Consider the following 23,465-nt stretch of genomic DNA (forward strand, 5'->3'; position numbering starts at 1 on the left):
ATTACGAAAATGAATAATACCAACTGAGGGGAGGTGACCTCGGACCAGTCACATGTCATCAAGTCTGAGACACGATTGGCTGCTTTTGGTTAGTGCCTGCACTACTGAGGGGGCGGTCCAGAAGTTGACAGATGCTCGAGGCCGAGGCAAGATGGGCTACAGAGTCAGCCGTTTCAGTCCTGTGATCTAATCTGTTACCCATCATGCATCCTGCTTCGCTAATGAAAAGGCAAGGTCCCATCCGTCAGAGGCAGCTACGGTAAATGGAATTTTAACACCCCCAACCCCCCCTTCCTGGACGAAGCTCCTCAGGCAAAAAACGCCTGCAAACACGTGCAAAAGAGCCTGGATGATGAACAGTCATTGCAAAAGAAACCAGAGCAATGGGAAATTATTATCAAGGGGAAAAATCTGTGAATAAGTTCATGTCCTATAGATGCTTTTCTCTCTCTGTGAGTTTGTTCAACAGCAAATGTAGCTGTTGTAGTTAGGCTCAGCCTCTGGTTCTGAGTACCAAGACTTTCAAGGTGAATTCACATTGTCTTCATTGTTCAAAAATTCAGCCCAGCGTCACGCTAATTTAAACATGTGACAATAAGCTACTAAAATGTGTCTAGTAGTATAAGATACACACACAAAAAAAATGTTTAGAAATGATGCATACACCATACTCAAAAGTTCACTGATAACAACATATTTACAAATATTGCAAACAGTTATTTATTTGTATTGAATATTTGTATTTCTCAGCATGCCTGTTTGCAAGAGCTGCTTCAAGCAAGATGGTAGGGCTTGTTTATCTGTAGAACTGCTCAAGTGGCCATAGCTTTATCACTGGGGCATGCTTGAAGTTCAGGTTGAGTCAATAATAACAACAATAAAAAATTTTTGATAGAAAAAAGCAAGATAGAAGATTTTGATGTAAAAAGATTTTTTTCCATATATATAACAAAACAGGGACACGGGATAATATTTCATTTTTTAATTGAAGTTGCAAATGAAATGGTAATTTAGTCTCACTATCAAGCTACTGTATTACCAAACACATTTCATCAATAAGACCTGTGTTAACTCGTGTCCTGCGGGGGCCTCATTTGATCTGTGAGCTGACCTTGTGCACAACCTTGAGTATACCGTGGGTATGCTTGTAGTAAACATCATAAACGAAACTGAACATTTGTGAAATTCAAAGGCCTTCAATTCTCTGTTATAGGTCTTGTCATATTTTGCAAACTAGGAGTTAAAACTTGAGCTTCCAAGCTTGGTGTGAATCCCTGCCTCAACCTGTAATGATCCCTCCTCTCAACACAGAGCTCTCCAACTCTCACAAGTGCGGTGAAGCGACATGTTTGTTGCACTTTTATCTATTTGTTACTTATCTGCTGCACCACTGAATTACAATGAAAACATTCTTTTGAAAGAAAAATGGCTTTGGTCTTCCACTGAAGCTCAATGTCACCTTATCAAGTTCAGTTGTGGTGCTCCCTGCCCACAGGTATTCTTCCATACTGCACCAGCAGTCTGGCTGTTTGATACCATGAGGTTCTTCACTCTCTGTTCCCAACAATAGTCTGTTTCTCAGCTTAAACCCAGCATTTGAAGCTCCACAGAGTCCCAGCAGGGACAGGCCGACACTCCTTTGCCTTAATGGCAATGAAAAGATAAAACCTCTAGCTCATTGTTGTACCGACTGACGTGACATTATTATATCAAGCGGCAGGAGAATTTCAATGAAGCAGCTGTGTGTTTTAGAAAATAGATGACTACGGAAGATTAGAAGCAAGATAAGGTTAACGTCTTCTTTTCATGAAACACCCCACTCTGTGTGTGTCTGTCTCCTCAGGGTTTTTTCCGTCGAAGCATCCAGAAGAACATGGTGTACACATGTCACCGGGACAAAAACTGCATTATCAACAAGGTGACGAGGAACCGCTGTCAGTACTGCCGCCTTCAGAAGTGCTTTGGAGTGGGAATGTCCAAAGAATGTGAGTTTCACAAGCTATGTACAAAATGTGCTGACATGGAATTCTATTGAATGTTGTCATGGAGGGGTTGACTAAGCACTGATCTCTGATGTTTCAGAGGCTTTCACACCAGGAAAATTATATCATTGAATTTGGTATACCAATACAAAATATCACGTGCGGGTAGAAGTGGGTATGTGAGTACCAATGATACGGAAGTTAACAATCAATACCTTAATTTGGAAATTTTTTACTTTTACTTTTGCAAAATCGGCTACACTTGGTTATTCTATCAGTCAGGTTAGTCTGTCACAATGATTACTTATACTGCTTGGTCTGTTGTAGCACACAAAAGTCTTCTTTACTACAGTTGATAGTTGAGGTGTGTGTATAGGTGACTATAGATGGGAAGAAATTGACACTCATTTCTGTTGCTCAACTTGTCTTCTCTCCAGTGGCAGAAAATCCATTAATAATCTACACACTTGGCTCAAAAGTGTTGTGGAATCAAAACTGATATTGGAAGGTGAGATGTTATTTGACAACTCACCAAAACACACACATTTTTGACACACCACCACCACCACCTATTAAAAAATAAAAACAAAACTCTACACTGATCCAAAAAATCCAGATTAGAGCAATTTATCAAAACCATCTTATCATGCTGTCAGAGTAAGGAGGTGCATTGTCAGTGCTAATGAAAGGCTGCTGGCAAACTTGAAGAGATATTCAGTGGTGTAGTATGTACTACTGAGTACACTGCAGTGATGCAGCTCGCCTGTAAAATTTAGGAACACAGGTGGGCGAAAAAATCAACTTGTTGTCTGATCTGTTTTATTTAGCCACAGGAGCTTCTCTCTGTACGTTAGACGAGGAAAAACATTTCTGCCAAAGCTGTCACATCATTCCAGTGATTAACAAGTAGTGTTAATGTGCCAAGAAACACAACAACATGTCAGCAAAGGCTGGTAGTAAGCTTGGTAGTAAGCATGGATGAAAACAATACATGTTTCAGATATTTAAGAAAAAGCATAAATATCTCACAAGGAAGGAAATGTATTCAACACATTTGCATTTCAGCTAGTATTGCTGAATATAAACAAAAGTTTGTTTACATTAAAATCTGCAGGGCACTTTTGACTTTAGAAATAAATACAAGACAGATTAATAAACATGGAGTACTCTGCATATTATCTGATAGAATACAGAAGGAAGCAAAAAGTATGAAAAGTTCCCGTTTAATATCAATGAACAGCATTGTATCTGTCAGATAAGATTATATTTGCTCAACAGTTGCACTCGATTATCATTTAAATGGATTTATTGTTAACAAATTATGTGGAAATGATCAGTCATCTGAGTTAGAGCCGTTGCAATGGAATGGAATGGTTGTTACACTAGTGTAAGAGATCTTGTTCTCTACAGGGACTGGTATTTCAGCCAGTGAGAAGAAATATCATGATTCACAAAGTTTTGTTGAACATTCACCCAGTGAGATCTCAGAAATCATGTAAAGATCAAAAAAGGATGCACGGTCTGATTCCACAATGAAATATGTTGTTTTTGCATATGACGCAAGAATTTTCAGACAGTCTGTATTTAGGAAAGCAAGTGACTTGCTGCCGTCAATGCCCTCATGTTCCTGATGCTCCATTGTCATCCATAGGAACAGTTTGCATTTCACAGGTTATTGGCATCCTTTGATTGCATCAGCATTTATGGCTCAGGTCCACTTCATGCTCCATTAGCCCCAGGGGGGGACCATTCCTTTCTCTTATGCTGTTTCACACCTCAGCAGAGGAGTCATGGAAAAGATGATGTCTTAATATCCTCAGGCAAACCCCCCCCACAGAGCCACTGATGAGAGAGGGGAAAATTCCCTTTTTTCTATATTCATTGATGGAGGAGATGGGATGGAGTCCTCAGCCTCGATTCCAGAAAGTCCATGCCGTCTAGGAATGGGTATACTCAGTTTGGAAGTCAGTATTCATCCAACTTGAAAACTAATCATATCTGTTTTATATGATAAACAGCTCAAGATTCATATTGATTGCAAATTTCACAGATATCCACTCACCACTTTTTGAAATACCTTGTAACTGTTGGTCAAACAGAAATTCGTATATATAGAAATAGCGCCATAGTGCAAAATCCTCAGGAATCATCTACAAGTTGTCATGGCAGTCTGGTCAGTGGTAGTACCAAAAAGCTGGACATTTCTTTATATTTCAGTTTTCACTTTTATGTTGTGACAGGTCTGGCTCGGTCTAGGCACAAAACACTTAGGTGAAGGGTTAAGGGTTAAGAAAAGATCATGTTTTGTTTCAAATTACTTGTTCTTGTTGCCCCAAACACAGCCACAAAGATGGCACCAAAGCAGATGGCACACCTTGCCAGGTATCCCAGCATGCTTGTGCGGGGTGAATTGGACTGTTTTAGGAAAGTAATTGTTTGGTATTCAAACATCTTTGACCACAGGGGTGCAGCTATTAGTCAAATAATGCTAGATTTTATAGCATTATATCAGTTCATTTATGAGCCAAGCAGACATTTGAACACACAGAAATTCATTCAGTTCAACACATATATATATGGCCACCACAGGCTACAGGCTAGTGAAAACTTTTGTGGTGGTTATATCACAGTAAGAGAAGAGTGTTGAGAACTCAGGCCTCTGACTGAGCCAGAAGATGGAACTGAACATCTGTTTTTGTACACTGAACTTGTGTTGTCATGTGCCTCTGCAGATAACTGTTCCTTAGAGTGGAACACAAAGGGAGCTTTGTTTTTGTTTTGTGTGTGTGTGTGTGTGTGTGTGCGTGCGTGTGTTTGTGTGTGTGCAGCACTGACAGGTATGTGATTACACAAGCTGTGTCTTTGTATTTTTTCAGTGGTAAGCAATCATGAGTCTCATAATATCACGAGTTCTGATGTGATCTGTTATTAATTGAGTGAATCTGCAAAGGAAGACTGTAAGACATGTATTGTGTGTCTGTTGGATGAGTAATTAGATGAGTGTGTGTCTTTGAAAAAGTGACTGTTGCAGAGAGTAGTTTAATTTCATGGGCAGTAACTTACCAAAGCATACTCAGGCTTTTGTTTAAAAGAATAGTTCAACATTATGTAATTGTATTTGCCTCCATGGTTTCAGCAATGTAAATAACAGAATAGGCTGTGGTTGTGCATAACATGTAAACCGGAGACCCATCTGTGTGAGTGCAACAAGCTGTTTATTCCAAATTATATTATCAATAAAATATGACGTTTTACATTGGTTAGTAATAGTTAAATAACCTACATCGCCGTGCTGAGCTACACACAGTAAGCTAGCTGAGCTAGTTGTAAGACAGAATGTCAATAGCATTTAATTCAAACCATCACTGTGCCAAAGATCCTCACAGAGCAACTACCATGACTGCAGATTCTTAAAGCCTTTAAAACATTGATATAACCTAAATATAGCTATGTTGTAACCTAAGTATGAATGCTGATAATAACTCAATAAAAGACTGGACAAGATAATAAAAACCGGGACTATATGTTTACAAATTATTTAAAAGAAAAACAGGGTTCTTACACATACACCTACACAACAAAAGTGACAGACTGCCAGAAAAGACTGGATCTCAAGAAGTTTTGTTCCTCCTGACATCAGATTTGTTCAGTTCAGTTTTTGTTTCAGTGAAATTATAGGCCTGTGCCTGACTTTGTTGTGACTGTTGACTTATAAGGAGGATGATACAATAGATACAGTAAATGGACAAAAGTATTGGAACACCTGATCATCACACCAACAGGAAATTTAATGCAGTCTGAATAAAAATTGCAGCTTGAAGCATTACGATTTCCCTTCACTGGAAGTAAGCAGCCCCTTAAAACGCCGCATATGAATGTGTTTGTCTATATAGTGCAGTTACAAAAGTTAAAAAAATACACTATTGTAGCTTTGGCTATACAACAACTTATATCAGGTAAACTGGCAAATGTTGCTCTGGGTCAGTAGCTGGTCTTCTGCCTGCTCACATGCAGAGCTAGCATCCCCATAAAGACCACAAAATGTGTCACTGACATCATAATATACTGGAGTGGAGTTCAGCTCCTGTATGAGAAGGTGGGACTCTCTCTTCTCTTTCTCTATGTTGTAAAATGTGATGTACCTAACATCTCCCCTTATTTTGTCAACCAAGGAGGAGTAGGAAAAGATCATCATCACTGGATGATGTTGAAGCTGTTTGAAACTTTTGCTTAACAAGCATTATAACTGTTGCATAACTATATTGCCTCTGGTATAAATGGTTTTTGTGTAAAACATTTGCAGATGTATTTAACAGTTTCTTGTCAATTATTCATCATGTCCCTGGTGTTTAAAGATCTTCTTTAGTTTTGATGGATCTAATGTATGTTTCTATAGGGGAAGCACAAAGATCAAACGTAGTATTATTTTTTGTTTGTTTTGAAAAACCATGATGTGAAAATCTTATCTTCTCAATTCTAAGTTTCATATGTGTCACTCTCGTGACTTCCTGCTTGAAGGTCACATTTTCACAGCGTGGGTTTCCCATCTGACACCTCCCTCTCCCCTCCACCCCCCAGTCCCATCAGGACCATTAGCTTAAACTCAACACTCTGGCGACAGCAAAGAATTATCATCGTGGCTCGACACCCACCTGGTAAGCGTTAGGGAGATGCCCTGTTAAGTGCTGTGGCAAGCAGCCGGGGCTGCACCACGCGGGCTCCAGATAGATAGTGTTTATTTGCCACTGCATCTGTTGGCTCAAAGAGACAGTGTGCAGAGCTTGGCAGCACACAGATGGCTGGCCAGCAGCTTCTCAAAGCGGTTGCCTTCCATGCCCACTGCCGCTGAGCCACCCAACACTCAGATGAAGCGCAAAAAATATCACCATGCTGTGCTAGAGGCAGCTGTGAAAAAAGCAATAAAGAGGAGGACAAAAGACAGAAGGTGGGTCATTGGTCATTGACTAAAGGAGAGGGAGAAGAGTGTCCCACGAATGGGAATGTGACAGTAGGCATCATTGTAAAGAGTGTGTGTCTGAGCTCCACTCAATGACCCTTCATCCTTTGGTGTAGCACTCTGGAGAGCACTTCAGAAACTCTCGACACTCACTCGTTCAAAGCGCTGCTGGAAAGCTTAACAACACGTCTGAGTGGAGGTATTCGTCTGATTCAATTCAGTTCAACTCAGTTTATTTATATAGCGCCAATTCACAACAAAAGTCATCTCATGACACTTTCCAAACTCTTTAATTAAACTGTAATACAGGGAACCCAACATTCCCCCTTGAGAAAGCACTTGGTGACAGTGGCGAGGAAAAACTGTCTTTTAGAAGGCAGAAACCTTGGAGCAGACCCCGGCTCAAGATGGGCGGCCATCTGCCTTGACCAGTTGGATTGAGAGAGAGAGAGAGAGAGAGAGAGAGAGAAAGATAGACAGACAAAGAGAGAGAGGGAGTGAGGGGTGGGGCGTGAGAGAAGGAGCACACAAGCAGAGATGCATAGTAGCAGTAATAATACCAGAAGTATTGGAACTGTAGATAATGATAATGACAATGAAGTGTACAGAAGGTATTATGGTGATTATGATAGCAATATTAGTAATAATAATAATAATAATAATGGTAGCAGCTGCAGCAGACTAGTAACAGAATTAAAATAGATTATGACTAAACAGTAGTAATCGCAGTAAGTTTCAAGCACAATCCACCTGCAACCACGATCCATGGGAACCTGCGAGACGAGAAAGCACAAGGACTCCAGGGAAGAAGTTTGGTTAGTGATATGCATTAATGGGACATAAATGTGTGCAGAAGGAGAGGGAGAGGAAGAGAGAGCTCAGTGCATCATGGGAGCCCCAGTCCCCGCAGCCTAAGTCTATAGCAGCATAACTAGGGGCCGGCCTAGGCCAGCCCTAACTATAAGATTTATCAAACAGGAAAGTTTTTAGTCTCCTCTTAAATGTACAGAGGGTGTCTGCCTCCCAGACTGAAACCGAAACCAATGGTTCCATAGTAGAGGAGCTTGATAACTAAAGGCTCTGGCCTGATGCAAACACTTTTCAGTTTTTAGTTTGGGGTTGAATTCTTATGGTTCATATGTCTTTATGTCAGAAATCCAAGTTTTTAAAGCCCATCATTTCAGGGGAGCTAGTCTAGAGCTATGTTGAGATGGACTGATTTTTGGAAAACCTTCATATTAACCTTCATCATCAGCATCTGTTAGTTACAATTTATACCACATAATTAGAAACTATCATTTTAAAACAGCATTCACTTGCTATGGGAAAATCTAACATCAGGATTTGAAATTCATATTCTGACTGAGTCAAAACAAAAGGGCCTATTGAAATAATTAAATGTACATAGATCTATCAGCTTACCATAGAATAACTCCAAATAAATGTTGCTCCATTTTTGCTGGATGACACACCACAGAAATCAGACTTTTTTCTTGTTGTTGATCAGAGTATTTGATTTCAGGAGTCCTATCAGAATATTAAGAGAGCAAATAATAGTGATATTAAAAAGAGCGATTTTGGTGCCAAGATTTGGTCCCTAATCTCCACCCACTGCCACCCAGTGCTGATGTTGATTAAGACCTTGACCAACATAACAGATTAATTCAGTATCAAACACCAAATATTTTCTAACTCCAACTTATCAAATATGAGAATTTTCTGCTTTTTTCTGTTATTGTTGTCTGTTTGTAACTTTAGCCAGACAAAAAAAGCTTACTGGGGAAACTTTTTACTGTTTAAATATTGACAGTATATATATATCACACACATATTTCACACTCATGGATCTTATACTCAAACTAGACTTCTTGGATCATTTTTCAACATCACAATGGTACCAAAAACAACATTTCCTACCAGTGAAATAATTTCCAATGGACAACAGAGTTTGAGGAGTCAAACACACACTTTAAAAAAACATTAAATAAAAAGAAATAAAAGTGCTCAGTGATCAGAGACACTACATTACGACAAGAGTCTCTGTGCTGCATGGGTTTCCTCTGCCCTTTTTGTGGGTATTAAAAACCCATATATTTTCATGGCCTTTTGTCCCATGCATCATTAGGATGTATCTGCTCATGCTAGCAGTAATTTGCTTGGAGTGCAGTGGTAATTGATTGCCCTAGGTGGGTGGGGGGGTGCACTTACCATGTTGCTGTCTTCCTAAATCACATCTAGTGTCTAGCAGCCTCTGGGTGGACCACAACCCCCTCGCCAGACACAGTTTGTCACCTCACTATGACAAACTACATACATACACACACACACACACACACACTTGAACAGATTGAGAACCATCCCCCTTTCTATACCATTATCCTGCACGACGCCCCCCCCCCCCCTTCCATGGAACAAATTTTTGAATATTTTACCTGTGCTGTGTGTGAGACAGGTTTATGGAACTGTGTTGTTGAAATGCCTGACACAGGGATATCAGGTATGAGACTACAGATGGTGTTCTTCTTTAAACAGTATGTTCAGGATAAAAGATGCTGTAATGGAGTGGCCAGTACAGTCTTCAGATCTGAAGCCCACTTAGCTGTTGTGGGAGCCGCTTGACTATATGGTACGGAGGAAGACTCCATCAAGCCAGTCCACCTTGTGGGAGATGCTCCAGGAAGCATGGGGTGAAACCTCATCAGATTACCTTGAAAAATTGACAGCTAGAATGCCTAAGGTCTGCCAGGCTCTAATTGCTGCAAGAGATGTTTTTTTTGTTTTTTTGTTTCAACATTCATCATTTTCATTAAAATCATTATTTCTAACTCTGATAATGTCAGAATGTTCTGTTCATTTGCTATATTTCCTATTTAATTTCATGTGTGTTTCCATTGAAAACAAGAAAATTTCCAAGTGACCCCAAACTTTTGAGCATTAGTGTATATTTACTTTATTAAGTAGCACATTACCAACTAACCTAATCATCTGGGGTTTATAACATAATATCTCGTTCACGCTGGATATTAGAGACCTCCATTGATTTCTCTGTGTTGGAAACAGGTATTGTTGTTGTGATATGTAGTTGTGTGGTTGAGTTGTGTGTTGTGGCTGAGACTGTCAACCAATCAGTGGCTGTTTCCCTAACTCACTGACCAATAAGAGGCTGTGTTTCTGATTGAGAGCCTTCCTTAGGGCAGCCACCACTATCATCTTAGCCACCACTGGATTTTTAATGAACTGCATTTTGTATGTCATACATTTTGTGTGTGTGTTTGAATGTGTGTGTGTGCGTGTGTAATCGGTAATGCATTACTCTGAACAATGATATAGTAAAGAAAAGTAACTTGCTTAATTTAATTTAAAATGAAAGTAACTAGTAAAATGCAAAGTAACCTTCCCGACACAAGATATCAACATGTGATTATTCGCATATTTCACATGTAAAATGTCAATATTAACATGTAATAAAAACAATTGTCAATACAATGTAAGATAAATTTGTGTAAAATGTAAATTTTCCATACAGGGATGCAAGATATATGTGAAACAGCATTTCATGTGAGAGGTTGTACAGTTAACATGGCTTTATTGACATTTCAAATGTCAATATTGTATTTCACAGAATGCAAATTATATTTGCTTCATGTGCAGTTTTTCTAAGGACAGTATTTTGCTTCATTTTCATCTAATTTGACAACTTCCAGCCATAATTTAAACATATTATGAGTACTTTCTTCGAATTTCTTCTTTCACTTTCTCCTTTTCATATCTGATTTTATAATAGGCCAATAATGAGACCACCAGTCTGATCCACACTTTCTGCTTTATCTGCTGCTGCTGTGTACAGTGATAGCAGCTTTTCTCTGTGGAGCAGCGGAGCCCAAGACTCTCTGTCCTTTGTCAAACCCCTCCCACTGCCCCCACAATGACTTTATAAACCATGATGACAGAAAAGGTTAGGATCAACTTTACAATCACTGGTTTCAATTTACATTTTTGAAGATTATCATTGCCAGCTATGAAGCAGCAAATAACATTAATTTCTGAAGGTGACACCAGAAACTGGTCCAGTTTGGCTCCAGGATCTCTTTTCTTTGTTCTATTTGTTTACTTAAATGTAGTCAATGTCAGTGTTTATCTGACCCCCATTTTAGTCGGTCCAATGAAGAAATTAACATTGTCATTGTCAAAGTTGGCGTTCTTAACTGTCTGATTACAACTGATGTGGTGTATGTACATGTGGTGGACATACAGGTCACAGATGTAGGTCAGAATGTAGGCAGTAATTAATGTCAGTACATTACTGCTGCCTCTCAGCAGTGACAGTAATCAGCATGACACCATGGCTGACCAAAACACCCAGTCTAATTCTCTGAAACTCAAAATTGTTGTGACTCTTCATTCATTTTTATTTTGATGAGATGGTCACATGATGTGGGATGCATGCTGTCTGAGCATGAGAAGTGGGATGTATGACCTATATGTCAGATACACTAAGTATGGCATATGGGCTCTGATTGTGACTGATTTAGTCAGAAGAGATTTGTTTAAGGATATAAATTGTTTTTGATGAAGCAGATGAAATACAAGAGGTAGGCTCCATCTGGGGTTAATGCCTGATTATGTGGATAAACACAATAATCTGTTAATATAACCCTTGTGACCATCAACGCTGAGTCAAGTCTTCATGGTTGTGGTGGTGGGAAAGGTAGTTGTCAAATGACAGCTTTAGCAACAGCAGCTGTGCTGTTGAAGTTAAAGTTATGCGAATGTTTTTGTAAATTCTTATCTTACCTGAGATGAGAAGAGAACATTTATATAAGTGTTATTGTCTCTGTATCCAGAGATATCCAGGATGTGTTTAACCTAGCTTAGCACAAAGACTGAAAAACATTTAGCCTAGCTCTGTCAGCAAACTAAAAATATAGGTGTAAGTGTTTTTTCAATTAAATATCTGACTCAGCATATTTCATTGTCAGTGATCAAGAAGCAACCAGTTGTAGTCAATACACTCTCTGTAGATTTGTTGATTTATTCTTAAAGTGGAGAGAGACAACTCCCAAATCATTGTTAGTTTTTGCTCATACCAAATACCAGCAACACAAACTGGCATCCTCTTGACAGCCTCCTTCATTCAGCAGTCAAATAAGACAGAATGAGAAAATTGCAGTATTTTACAGTTTGTTTTTTTCCAGCCCTGTGACTGTAGAGGTTGAGAAGCGAGAGTGAAGATAAATCCACTTTTTAATCCCAAAAGTTTAAAATACAAACTCAGTGCTCTTCTCAACTCCAGGAGTTTATTTCTCCAGCAGCTCCGGGTTCTGCCCACGGCTCTGTCCCCCGGAGCTCGCCAACTCACAGCACCTGTTTGCCACTTAACAGGGCCATCTTTAATTCGAACACCAGCATTCCCTGCTCTCCTGTCTGTTAGTACAATTAACCATACAGCAAGGCATAAGATTTACTTATGCATAACCTTAAGCCTAATTACTATTTAAATGAATTAGTTATGGTTGTAAAGTTGTCATAAACAGGCAAGTCGGTTGTTGATGTTTTTGACACTTCCCCAGAGGTTGCCACTTGAAGAAAAAGAAAAAAGACAAGAAAAAGAAAACCACCAAACTTGTCTGTTGCTATTAAAATCACACACCAGTACATGAGCATCTGAGAAAATCCTGTCACCAGGGACCAATAGCCAAATGATTGTGTTGAAGTAACAGTCTCTTATGAGCTTATGAAGGGTAAATACCAGCACTGACTGTTATGAATCCAGCTGTTATCACAAGTATGTTCACAATAACCACAAACAACAAGTTAAAGATTTATTAACACAGCAACAATCATCCAGGGATAAGTATCACTTTGCATTAAACACTATTATAATCTAAGTTTATCTACACACATTAACTACTAACTACAATGGGTAACACAGGTACAGCAGTGACGATATACAGTCCCTGACAAAAGTGTTGTCGCTTATCTAAGATATAGGACCAACAAATAATAACTTGACTTGTAGTTGATCAATTGAAATCAGAAATGGCTTATACGAAAGGCAAAGCCCTCTAGATTATTCTTATTAAACCAAAAGATTTTTGATTTCATCTTCCAAGTCTCCTCCTTGATCTTACTGCAGACATGCTCAATAATGCTCATGTCTGGTGACTGGGCTGGCCAATACTGGAGCACCTTGATCTTCTTTGCTTTCAGGAACTTTGATGTGGAGGCTGAAGTATGAGAAGGAGTGCCATCCTGCTGCAGAATTTGTCCTCTCTTGTGGTTTGGACTGTAATGGGCAGCAAGTATGTCTTGATACTTTAGGCTGTTGATGTTGCATTCCAGTTTGCAGAGCTCTCAGACACCCCCATACAGACATGTCACCTAGGACCTGCTTGCCTGGGGAGACCCTACCACAGACATTAAGCCCCCGACAACATAGCCCCTAGGATCATTCCGGTTGCTCAAACCCCCCACTACGTTGAGGTTGTGGTTCGAGGAGGGGCTCTTCCACATCAAGAGGAGCCAGTTGAGGTGGCTCGGGCTTCTGCTTCTGTATGCCCCACTGGGAGGAGGCCCCGAGAAAGACCCAGGACATGCTGGAGGGACTATGTCACTCAGCTGACCTGGGAACACCTTGGGGTCCACCCGGAAGAGCTGAAGAAAGTGTCTGGGGAGAAGGAAGTCTGGGTATCCCTGTTCAAGCTTTATCCACACCGGATAAAGTGGTAGAAGATGTCCCTAACGGTCAGTCACTCTGGTTCAGGCTTCTGAGGGGGACATATAGACCTTTCTGTTGTTCTCCTGAGCACATGGTAAGAAATCCCAACAAATGTATGCCGACTACACTTTTTGATCTCCTCTTGAACTAACTTCCTGACTCCATTGACTTTCCTCTTTGGTCGAGCCATTATGTTTTTGCATTTGAACTGTAAAGGTAAAATGTCTGCAAAGCAACTATCTCTCCAACGTACACTAAATAAAATGTAATATTAACACAAATGCAATAAATCTAGCTCAATTTAGGTTACTAATGTAGCATTGTACCAGTCCAGGTTGTACCCCGCCTTTTGCCCGTAGTCAACTGGGACAGGCTCCAGCCCCCCGCTACCCTGAGGGATAAGCGGTATAGAAAATGGATGGATGGATGGATGGATGGATGTAGCATTGTAGTTAAATGAAATGTTTTACTTTTCTTTCCCAGTTGCCAGCATATTGTGAATGCAGCATTCAAACCATACTCCCCAACACTGGAAACAAGGTTCATGAGGGCTGAGTCTGGAAAGCCAAAACAGAGACCTAGAGGAGGCTAAAAAGTTCTACAGAGATTGGAGGAACTGCAGAGTTGTGTAATAATACTCTGTGGGTTTGTGTCTACAGAGAAGATGTTTTATCACACATAGTCTGTAAATTATACGTATTGCAAGGCAAATAGAATGAAGGCTTTCTGGCAGATTTTGTAAGATTTTAGGAGCTGTACATAATCATGTACCACTACTGTCTGTCTGTAGGAATAAACCCCAACCCACACTCAGCAGGTCTCCTCTCATCCCATACAACCATGTTAGCTGGCTTTAGTGCATGAATATAAAGGGTTTTATTTCAAAGTAGGGCAGAGAATATGACTGTTGTCATCCAGGGAAGGTCTCTTGGATGTCTCGGCACTGACAATAGACTCAGCTCCTTCTCTCTAGCTCTACTTGTTATTTTAAAGGGAGATGTGCAACTGATCAAAGACTTGTGATGTTGAGATGATCATGCTGTGTGTGTGAGTAATAAACCTGGTTGGTTTGTTTGAATCTCCTGCTGTGACAGACTTCAAAGATCTGCACCTAATGAAGCAAAGGACTGTAGACTCCGGTCTCTCAGGGTTTACTTATATACAACAAGCATACCAACCTGGACTTTGCTTTGGCTTCTGTCTGTTTGGTACAGTGGGACTCTCTCCTAAGGGTCTCTGCACAGGGTAATTTTTTGAAGTACTTCCACATGTTGTGTAGAAATGTGAGGCACAGAGTATTCTTACATGTCCAGCTGCCATAGGCCATATGAGAGAAGGTCTGTGTTGCAAAATAACTGTTCATAAGCTCAGATAGATTGCTTTTAATTACTACCATAAACCCATATAATATTAAAGGTACTATATCAAGTTTTTGTTGTAAATTAACAGTTATGGTTATATTCATTGTATCTCACCAAAATGCGTTGTGCCTATCCTTGATGCTTAACTTCAATGCATATACCTCCTCATAAAATATTTACAAAGTCAAATGTTCAAAGAATTTAAACGTAACATTGTATACATTGGTATTTGCTTGCTAGCCTTCTATACTGCCATAATGAAGATCCCAGCTGTGATTAAATTCTGAGTGCTATAAACAGTGAAAGGGTAAACTGTCGTCAGAGATTACGGACCAAGTAGTAATTGTCTTTAAGAGTCCATTTGTAAATTTGTGCCTTTGTCACCTAATTCCTAAAATGTTTTGGATATGTTATGCCCACTGTCTGTCTGTGAAATATCATGAATCCATCAACAAGACCATGTACCACACCATCTCTTGTAATTCCCATGAGGATGCATATGCTTTCAAAATCTACTATGCCTCCCTTTAAGCATTTGAAATTAAAAATCATTATATTTTGCTTTACAGATGTGTAATTTGAACATTGATCAAAGCTAAGGCGATAAAAGACAGGGTACATTATACAAGAATTTACTTTTGGTGACTAAAAACCTTGTTTTTGTATTGTATGGTTCTTTATTTCATATTTCTTTTATTTTTTATTGGAAATTTGAATATAGCGTTATCTCCGTTTCAGTTCCCTATCTTTCCCTATCACATGTGACTTTTTTTTAAGCTCATTTTAACTTCTTTACTGGGTATTTTAATTTAGTTGTAAAATCTTCATCTTCAAAGTAATATAAAAAATGAAATGTTGATATTGAATAAATATTACACATATGATAATATTGTGTAAATAATCCAACACAGATGTTAAGCCATGTGGATCTTTTGTTTATCAGTTCATCTGGCTGCCTTTTCATTGTTCATTAAGTGTTATTGTTCTCTGTGTGCACTTTTGTGCAGCCATGCTTGCAAACTCTCTCTCCACCTCAATACCTTATATTTTGAGTGCAATTTAGTTGCATAAAAAAGAGACACAATCAAGTTAAAGATGAATTTGATAGATAGCATTTTCTAAAGATGTGATGATAATATCATTATCATGATTTCTTTTGGTGGTGATAATTGTGTAGTGAAAATCTGATACTGTGACAGTCCTAGTGTAAGCTTGAAGCACTTGAGTTTTCACTGCTGTTTTCTCCCTTTTTGAGACTTGACACTAATTTGACAGAGCCTGACTGAGCTGACAGAGCAGATTGCAGCTTGAAACTTTCTGTCCTTATGCAACATCGGAGTTTATAACTCAACAACTTGCTGCTACTCTGAAAAGTAACCAGAAAAATGCTTAGTTGCAGCAAAGTTCTTTTGTTTTTCAAGTAGTCTTTTATGATATTGTTTCAATCCACCAACATCCATATATGCTTCAGTGATCAAGTCATCCAATTGCGAGTGTTTGTTGACGCTAATCCTAATCCTCGCTTCTCCTTCAGCTGTTCGAAATGACCGTAATAAGAAGAAGAAGGAGAGCCCAAAGCCGGAGCTGGCAGAGAGCTACGAGCTGACAGCAGAGCTGGAGACCATCATTGAAAAGATTCGAAAGGCCCATCAAGAAACATTCCCCTCCCTCTGCCAACTTGGCAAATACACCACGGTGAGTTCACCATCCTATGGTGCCTGAAAAAAAAACTTTCTGCTAGTATACATCCATACAATAAAAATGTTTGGTTTCATTCTTTTTGAATCATGGACAGAGCTACAGTGTGTCTGTGACATCATGACCCTGTTTTGCCAGGGACACCCTATGCTCTTTTGATCCAGTCTTGTAAACTAGCCCATAGTGCAGAGCTCATAATGATAATCAATCTTTTGTACTGTACTCTAAATCCCCGTCTAATGCAGCTCAGATGTACATAACACAGTCCAGGCAAATCCTCACAAACAGATCTTCTCTCAGTGGCTATTGATTGGACATTAACTATGATGGAAAGACAATGAAAGGCATGCAGCTGATATATTAGGACTGCCAGCTGCCTCTGTTGAGATTTATGTGTGATAGGAGCAGGGTTTGTTCACCTCAGTTTCTATATGTGCTACTAGCAGCAGCTACGGGAGAAAGCAACGACATGAGAGATGTCAGGACTGGAAGATGTTGCACCTGCCAAAACCAAATCGAGGCTTGAGTTTTTGACATGTCTGAAAAGTGAAATAAATGCAGCTAATGCAACTTGCGTCATTATCTGCTTCCGTAAATCAAAACGGGTGCAGAAATGACAGATTTGTGTGCTGATGTGCGACAGCACTAAGCTGGGTGTCAAGAATGGTTGTCAGGGTTTGTGAGGGCTTTGTTCTCCTTGTCATATCCCCAAAGACGTCAAGGTTGAGAGTTCTGTGCCATCCCTGAGCCTCCCTCAAACCCTCAAAGGCTGGGCCTTACACTAAATTGATAATCCACGAATGCCAGATAGCGCGGGAATGCTAATCCGGGACCTTGAGGAACAATGTCGTCAGTTGGACATGTCAGGCCCTTGCTTGTCCAGTCTCAAAGCTGCCAACCCTTTAAAGGGCAACATATTCCCTTCACCTGAGTGACAAGAGGCCTCTCCTAACCCCTGAGGGATGGTTCTCCACTTATCATGACTTGGTGTAAAAGTTGGAGGTCGTGCAAATGTTGAAAAACCTTTGGGCGAATATGTGACTCTGCAAACCCTTCTTTGGCTGAGTTTTGTGATGCTTTGACAGGCAAGTGGTTGGAGCTGCAGGACGGCTGATAGCAAGCAAACAGCGACACTTTGATTGACACATAGGCATGGCAACATTGTGCAGGGAGCTGACGGCTTCTAATGTGTTTGTTTTTAAGCTGACTTACATATATATTACAGTCAGCAGGAGTGAGCTTTGATTGACACTGGCGCTTCACAAACAATCTTCTAGTGGGAATGCTTGAGAGCAGGAGGGGGGAGGTGTATTTTTAATGACTTGGTGATGCTAGTTTTGGAAATCTCACGACACCTGCCAATCACATCAAATGCTGTTTATAGGAAGGTAAACAAATCCGTTGAGCAACCATAATATGCAGTAATGTCTCTCTTGTTGCAGTGATGAAAATCATTCTGTCACTGACAACAAACTTTGGAGCGGAGATGGGAGAAAGATACTAAAATAGAGAAAATTAGCAATTCAGTTGAACTATCAGCTTTCCACTGTGTGCAGCTGCTGCTGCTGCTGTTTCAGTGTATAGTAAGCTTCCATCTCTACCACTCTTTATTTGCTCCCTTTCAGACTGAACACAAAGCTCCTAATCGCTGAAACCCCTCTGTACTCCACCCTCATCCCATTCCCTCTCTCATGAGGCACTTCCTGACTTTATAAAATAAACAGTCTGCATTGAGGCAAAATCCACAGCTGAAAATAGTAGAACATAATAGCGAAAATCTTGCTCCCTGGTTATGATATAAGCCAATGTTTGCTGTTTGTTGGAGTGGCAGTCGGGCCTCAGATAAAGGCTTAATCTGGATCAGTGGTAATTATGCTTGCTCACAGACTGTGAGAAGTTCCTCATTATTACGAGCGATTGGATCCTGATGCGCCTTTTGAGTCCTCCTCGTCGGAAACAGAGGCGGAGCTCCCGTGCCCCTAGATTAGGTTAAAGCTCCAATTATGTGGTGAAATATTCAAATCCTAGTCTGCAGTGATTTAGGAGTTCATTGCTGGGTTAGGGGAGATAGCTGTGCAAGTGAGAGGGCTTAGCTCAACAATGAATAACGCTTCATTGACAGTGATGGTGATGAAAAATGAGCCGGGCAGTTTCAAAGACAAAATAAAACATTAGCGTTCGGCGGGGCCCAGCAGCTGCAGGCAGCGACCGCTGCTGCCGCTGCTGAACGCTACACGGCCGAGCCTGGCGATATTAGCCACATTACAGTTTGTCTGCCACCGCCATTTGTCACAGGTGCTGACTGCTTTTACTGCCTTTCCTCTTTCTGCATCTGTACACACGGGCCTGTTGATGTACTGCAGAGCTCATTTCTACACTACCAGCTTCTTTTCTAATGTCGCAACTTGTCTAATCTGTTTGGATAAATGTTCTTAAATTAAATTAGAATTCCCCGGCAACTTCCTTGTTTCGCTCTATTGAATTATGGGACTTGTGTAATTGAGTGAGATTGCAGGGGGTAGGGTTAAAAAAAATCAAACTGCGAATTATCTCACCCTCCTTCTTCCTCAGCTCCCCCTTTTTCTTCCCTTTCCCCTCTCCACCCAGAGGGAAGATCATGATAGGTTGCTTTAATATCAGCCTTCTTCACCCCCAACATATGTGTGTTGTGCAAACACACTCTTTTTTCTCTTTTACTCACACACACACACACACACACGTCTGCGCCTCCTCCCTCCCCAGCAAATCGGACGTCAATCAGTGGAATGTGCGTCCATAGTGCTGTTGTGTCGACTGCAGCTCGTTGTCTGTGATTTAAGTGTGGCCCTAATGTGCCTCTCACTTAACCCCAGATCATATTTAATGATCTCTCTCTCTCTCTCTCTCTGCTCTTTTCTGTCTCCCTTTATCTCTGTCTCCCCCTCGGGTGGCCACACAATAGATTGTTTCCTCGTGACAGTGTCCAGCAGTTGTGGTGCTAACTGCCTCACAGTAACAACCGCAGGGGAATTGATGTGTTGTGGAGCTGAGGGCTCTCCAGCTGTCTCCATAGTCACTTCAGTGGACTGGCTGGGTTTGGAGGGTGCTGCTGAATTCAAACCCTCTCACACAGAAAGAGTTGCTGGGGCTGGGCTAAGACTGATGCTGAAGTTTGCCAGCATACTGGAGTACATACTGGATTTTCAGTAAAGGATGTCATATTAGGAGGTTAGCTGTCCTTCTGTCCTTCCCATACGGTAATTACCCTGTCTGTAAGAAGAATTCAAATGTAGTAGAATAGCTTCCAGACTTGGTGGCTCATTCTCATCCATATCTGATGTCATTTTTTGCCACTCTAAACCAGCTGGTTCCTTTTTGACATGATTTCCTGAATTTTGATCCAGTCCTGCTTTTTAAATTCTGATAGAATCGTTCTTTGTTTAATATTCACATTGATGAGTTCCAAGGTTTGCGGACATTCAGGACTTAGACTGAATGCCATAGAAGTGCATTAAAAAAATAGGCTGTTACATGATTAAGACTTGTTTACATTTAAAATTATGTCCGAATATCTTAAAATGGACTTGTCATGATTTCTTAAATATCACTATGTTTTGTTTTTTTTTAATTTTCAGAAACTTGTGTCTGGACAAACCTAGAACTATGGCCACAAACTAGACCTAGTCTTTAGTCTGGTTCTGTATTTGATCATCAGTGCATTGTTTTCAACTATGAATTACGGGCTGCTAGTACACTCGTGCCTTGAATAAACTTAGCGCCTCTAAATTCCCAACAGTGTTCAGTTCCCTAGAAAGTTTGTTTCTGATTTCTCCCAGGCTAATGATTTGGTTAATTCATTTAGTTTTCTATATTCCTCAAGATCTCATTGCTCCTTTGAAGATTAGTGCTAGCAAAACAGCCCTGGTTAAATGAAAGTATTCTAGGCAGTTAAAATGCAATGAAGAAAAGCAGAATGTAGATTGAGTTAATCGAGCCTCAACTTTGCAGCTATGACAGAATTATTATTTCTTTATAATAAGCCAGTGAAAGATGTAAGAACATGATATTTTCTGACCTTTTTCTGGCCACCAGCACAACCCCAAATTTCTATTTAACATTGTTCATCAGTTAGTAAACCCATTCCCTTCTTGTACCTCTGCTGATTCTGATTCTTAGTGTAAAAAGATTTTTCACACACATATCACTTCCAGTTCCACCCTTTTAGAAGTTGATCACCCACACCAGGATTCTTTCCCTGTCACTCTGCATGAACTCCTAGATATCATATCTCATATGAGAGTATACAGCCCTCCTGGCATAATTCCAGCTAAGTTTTTATTTGAAGTAGTTGATTTTATTTTGCCTCATTTGCTTTCTTATTTAAACAACTCATTGTCCATTGGTTGTGTCCCCGATTACTTTAAAACTGCTTGTGTCCAACCATAAACCTGGGCTTGAGCCTGCTAATAATAACAAAAATGTGTATGAAAAATTTTTGCCAGTAACACAGCACCGGGACAGCCATTTTCACTAATGACCTTTTGATGAATGTGAATGCTGGTATGTGTTCAATTCTCGTGTTGCTGGACTTATGTTCTGTCATATCTGGTAGCGTTAAACTGATTCAAATTTAACAAATTTTAACAAATTTATTGGTTTTTTCCATATGAAGTATGGTGTACCCCAAGGATCAATTCTTGGATCATCTCTGTTCTAACCATATATGCTTCCCCCTGGTGATGTCATCCATAGACATGGTATTGCTTTTCATTATTACACAGATGATACATAGGTGTATCTCCCTGTTTCCTTAAGTCCACTGGCCTCAGTAAGCCAAGTTCCCTACAGGACCGACAACTGCATGTCATTAAATGTCCCTCTACTAAATCCTACCAAAACAGAAATCTAGGTCCAGAAATCCAGGAAATGCTGTCACAACATATTAGGTCTATCAATCTATCAATCTCAGTGTCCTTTTTGATAGCAATGTAGGTTTTAAACCACATATTGCAGTAGTGAAACTTTAATTTACTTTTTTTATTTTAAAAAAGTCAAGTTATGGCTTTATCATTCATATCAATGGCTGATCATTCATATCTGATTAGGCAAGCTTTAAATGGTTCAAATAATGAATTTGAATTCAAATTTTACAGTTTATGTCAACATAGCATGAGACCATACTGGTTTTGAGTGCAGACTGCTGCTTGTGTGCGAGAAGGTGAAGAAGCAATGGAATAGAAATACGTTTTAAAAACAAATGAATAAATTGACTTAATTATATGAACTTCGGAAACCAGCGGTGTGGTGGAAAATCCATCAGTAAAAAAAATAGTGGCCAGTGACACCAACAGGGTCATTGTCATTTACGTCAGCCTCTGGATGATGTTCTACACTGACAAGAGTAAAACACAGACTACCAATAACATGTATGGCATGAACAGAAAGATTACACAACACCCCTATGACCAGCTTCAGCTGAAATATTATGGTCTGTCTTTTTCTTTTGCTGTATTCTTCTGATAGCTGTATGGAAGACATGTATATGTTCTCTTGGTTTGACTGGTGAAGGTTGAAATCTTGAAAATCAGAATTTAATATTGAGTTGTTAGATGCTGTAGACTGATTTTCTTATTCCTACCTGGCTTTTATATTCCCTTTTCCTGAGTTTAGTTTAGTTACTTAATGCCTCATTCTCTATCACTGCTGGTTATGCAAGGCAACAGGGACAGAACCCAAACACAAAGAGAGACAGCAGGATGATTACAGTGATTTATTGATGGAATAGCTTGGCAGGTGAAGGTAGGCAGACAGATATACATGGAATAGACGGGCAGGCACAGGCCCAGGTAATAGACCCTTGAACACAAACACAGAATGATCCATAAGGAAATTGGGGATTATGGGCAGATTGCCAGGGAAGGACTGGTAACTGGAAGAAGTGGAAAAAAGGTACGTCAATAAATGGGGCCATCCAGTTGATGAAGAAAGGAAGGTCCAAGAGGTTTGGTGGACAGGAAGAGAATGACAGTGGTTTGAGGAAGTGGAGAGTCCATTGCTGGCTCAGTCAGTTAGATTTTTAATAACATAAAATTGCACAAATGGAAAGCAGGGCTTATTGTCATTCTCCAAAAAAAGACAAATAAGTTAAGTATGAAATGTTACAATTTTAAACATATCATGTCAGTAATACTGGCTAAAATTTGCTTTATGTTATTGACTTCATTGCAATTGTTTATGGTGAGTTAACAGCCTGAATGTCCAAGGAGTTTGTTTGGAGACCCAAAGCACTTGTTGCCAATTTCTCTTTGCGGTTTGTATTTATGAACTGAAAATAAAAGCCTGTGCAGCAGTCAATTACAGCTGCACAAAGGCTTTTGTTCCATCTCTCCTGAGGCCTGTGAGTCATACTGTGTACATTCCCAACATATTGCAATGTTTCTGCAGACCCAAGCTGTGGCACAAACCTTTTTGATGCTGTCAAGAGCACTTTTTATAGTTATTTATTGTTGGTTTGTATGCTCAAGCTCCAGCCCTGCTACATAATGGAAAAAATCAGAGATACAAAGCAGTGGATCCTTAAAGGAAAATAGACGTTTCAAATGCACGGTAGTGTTTCTAATTAAAACAATTAAAACATTGTACTTGTGCCTGGCATATAATGGTCATTGCCGATATACGCCCATAGATGTGTGTGTGTGTGTGCGTGTTTGTGTGTATGCACATAAATCAGCATGATAACTGATAACTAACAAGAAATTGCAGTAACATAA

General features: G+C 39.9%; 1 protein-coding gene across 1 annotated transcript in view; it reads left to right on the forward strand.

Moving 5' to 3' along the window:
* LOC124074780 (retinoic acid receptor beta-like) overlaps positions 1-23,465 on the forward strand; it is a 73,053-nt gene that overhangs the window by 32,547 nt on the left and 17,041 nt on the right. The window contains exons 3-4 of the mRNA XM_046418043.1: positions 1,844-1,985; positions 16,553-16,713. Of these exons, the coding sequence (XP_046273999.1) occupies positions 1,844-1,985; positions 16,553-16,713 (303 nt within the window). The remainder of the gene's footprint in view (positions 1-1,843; positions 1,986-16,552; positions 16,714-23,465) is intronic.

This window comes from Scatophagus argus, chromosome 17 (genome assembly GCF_020382885.2).
Source record: "Scatophagus argus isolate fScaArg1 chromosome 17, fScaArg1.pri, whole genome shotgun sequence".
In the NCBI taxonomy this organism is placed as follows: domain Eukaryota; kingdom Metazoa; phylum Chordata; class Actinopteri; family Scatophagidae; genus Scatophagus; species Scatophagus argus.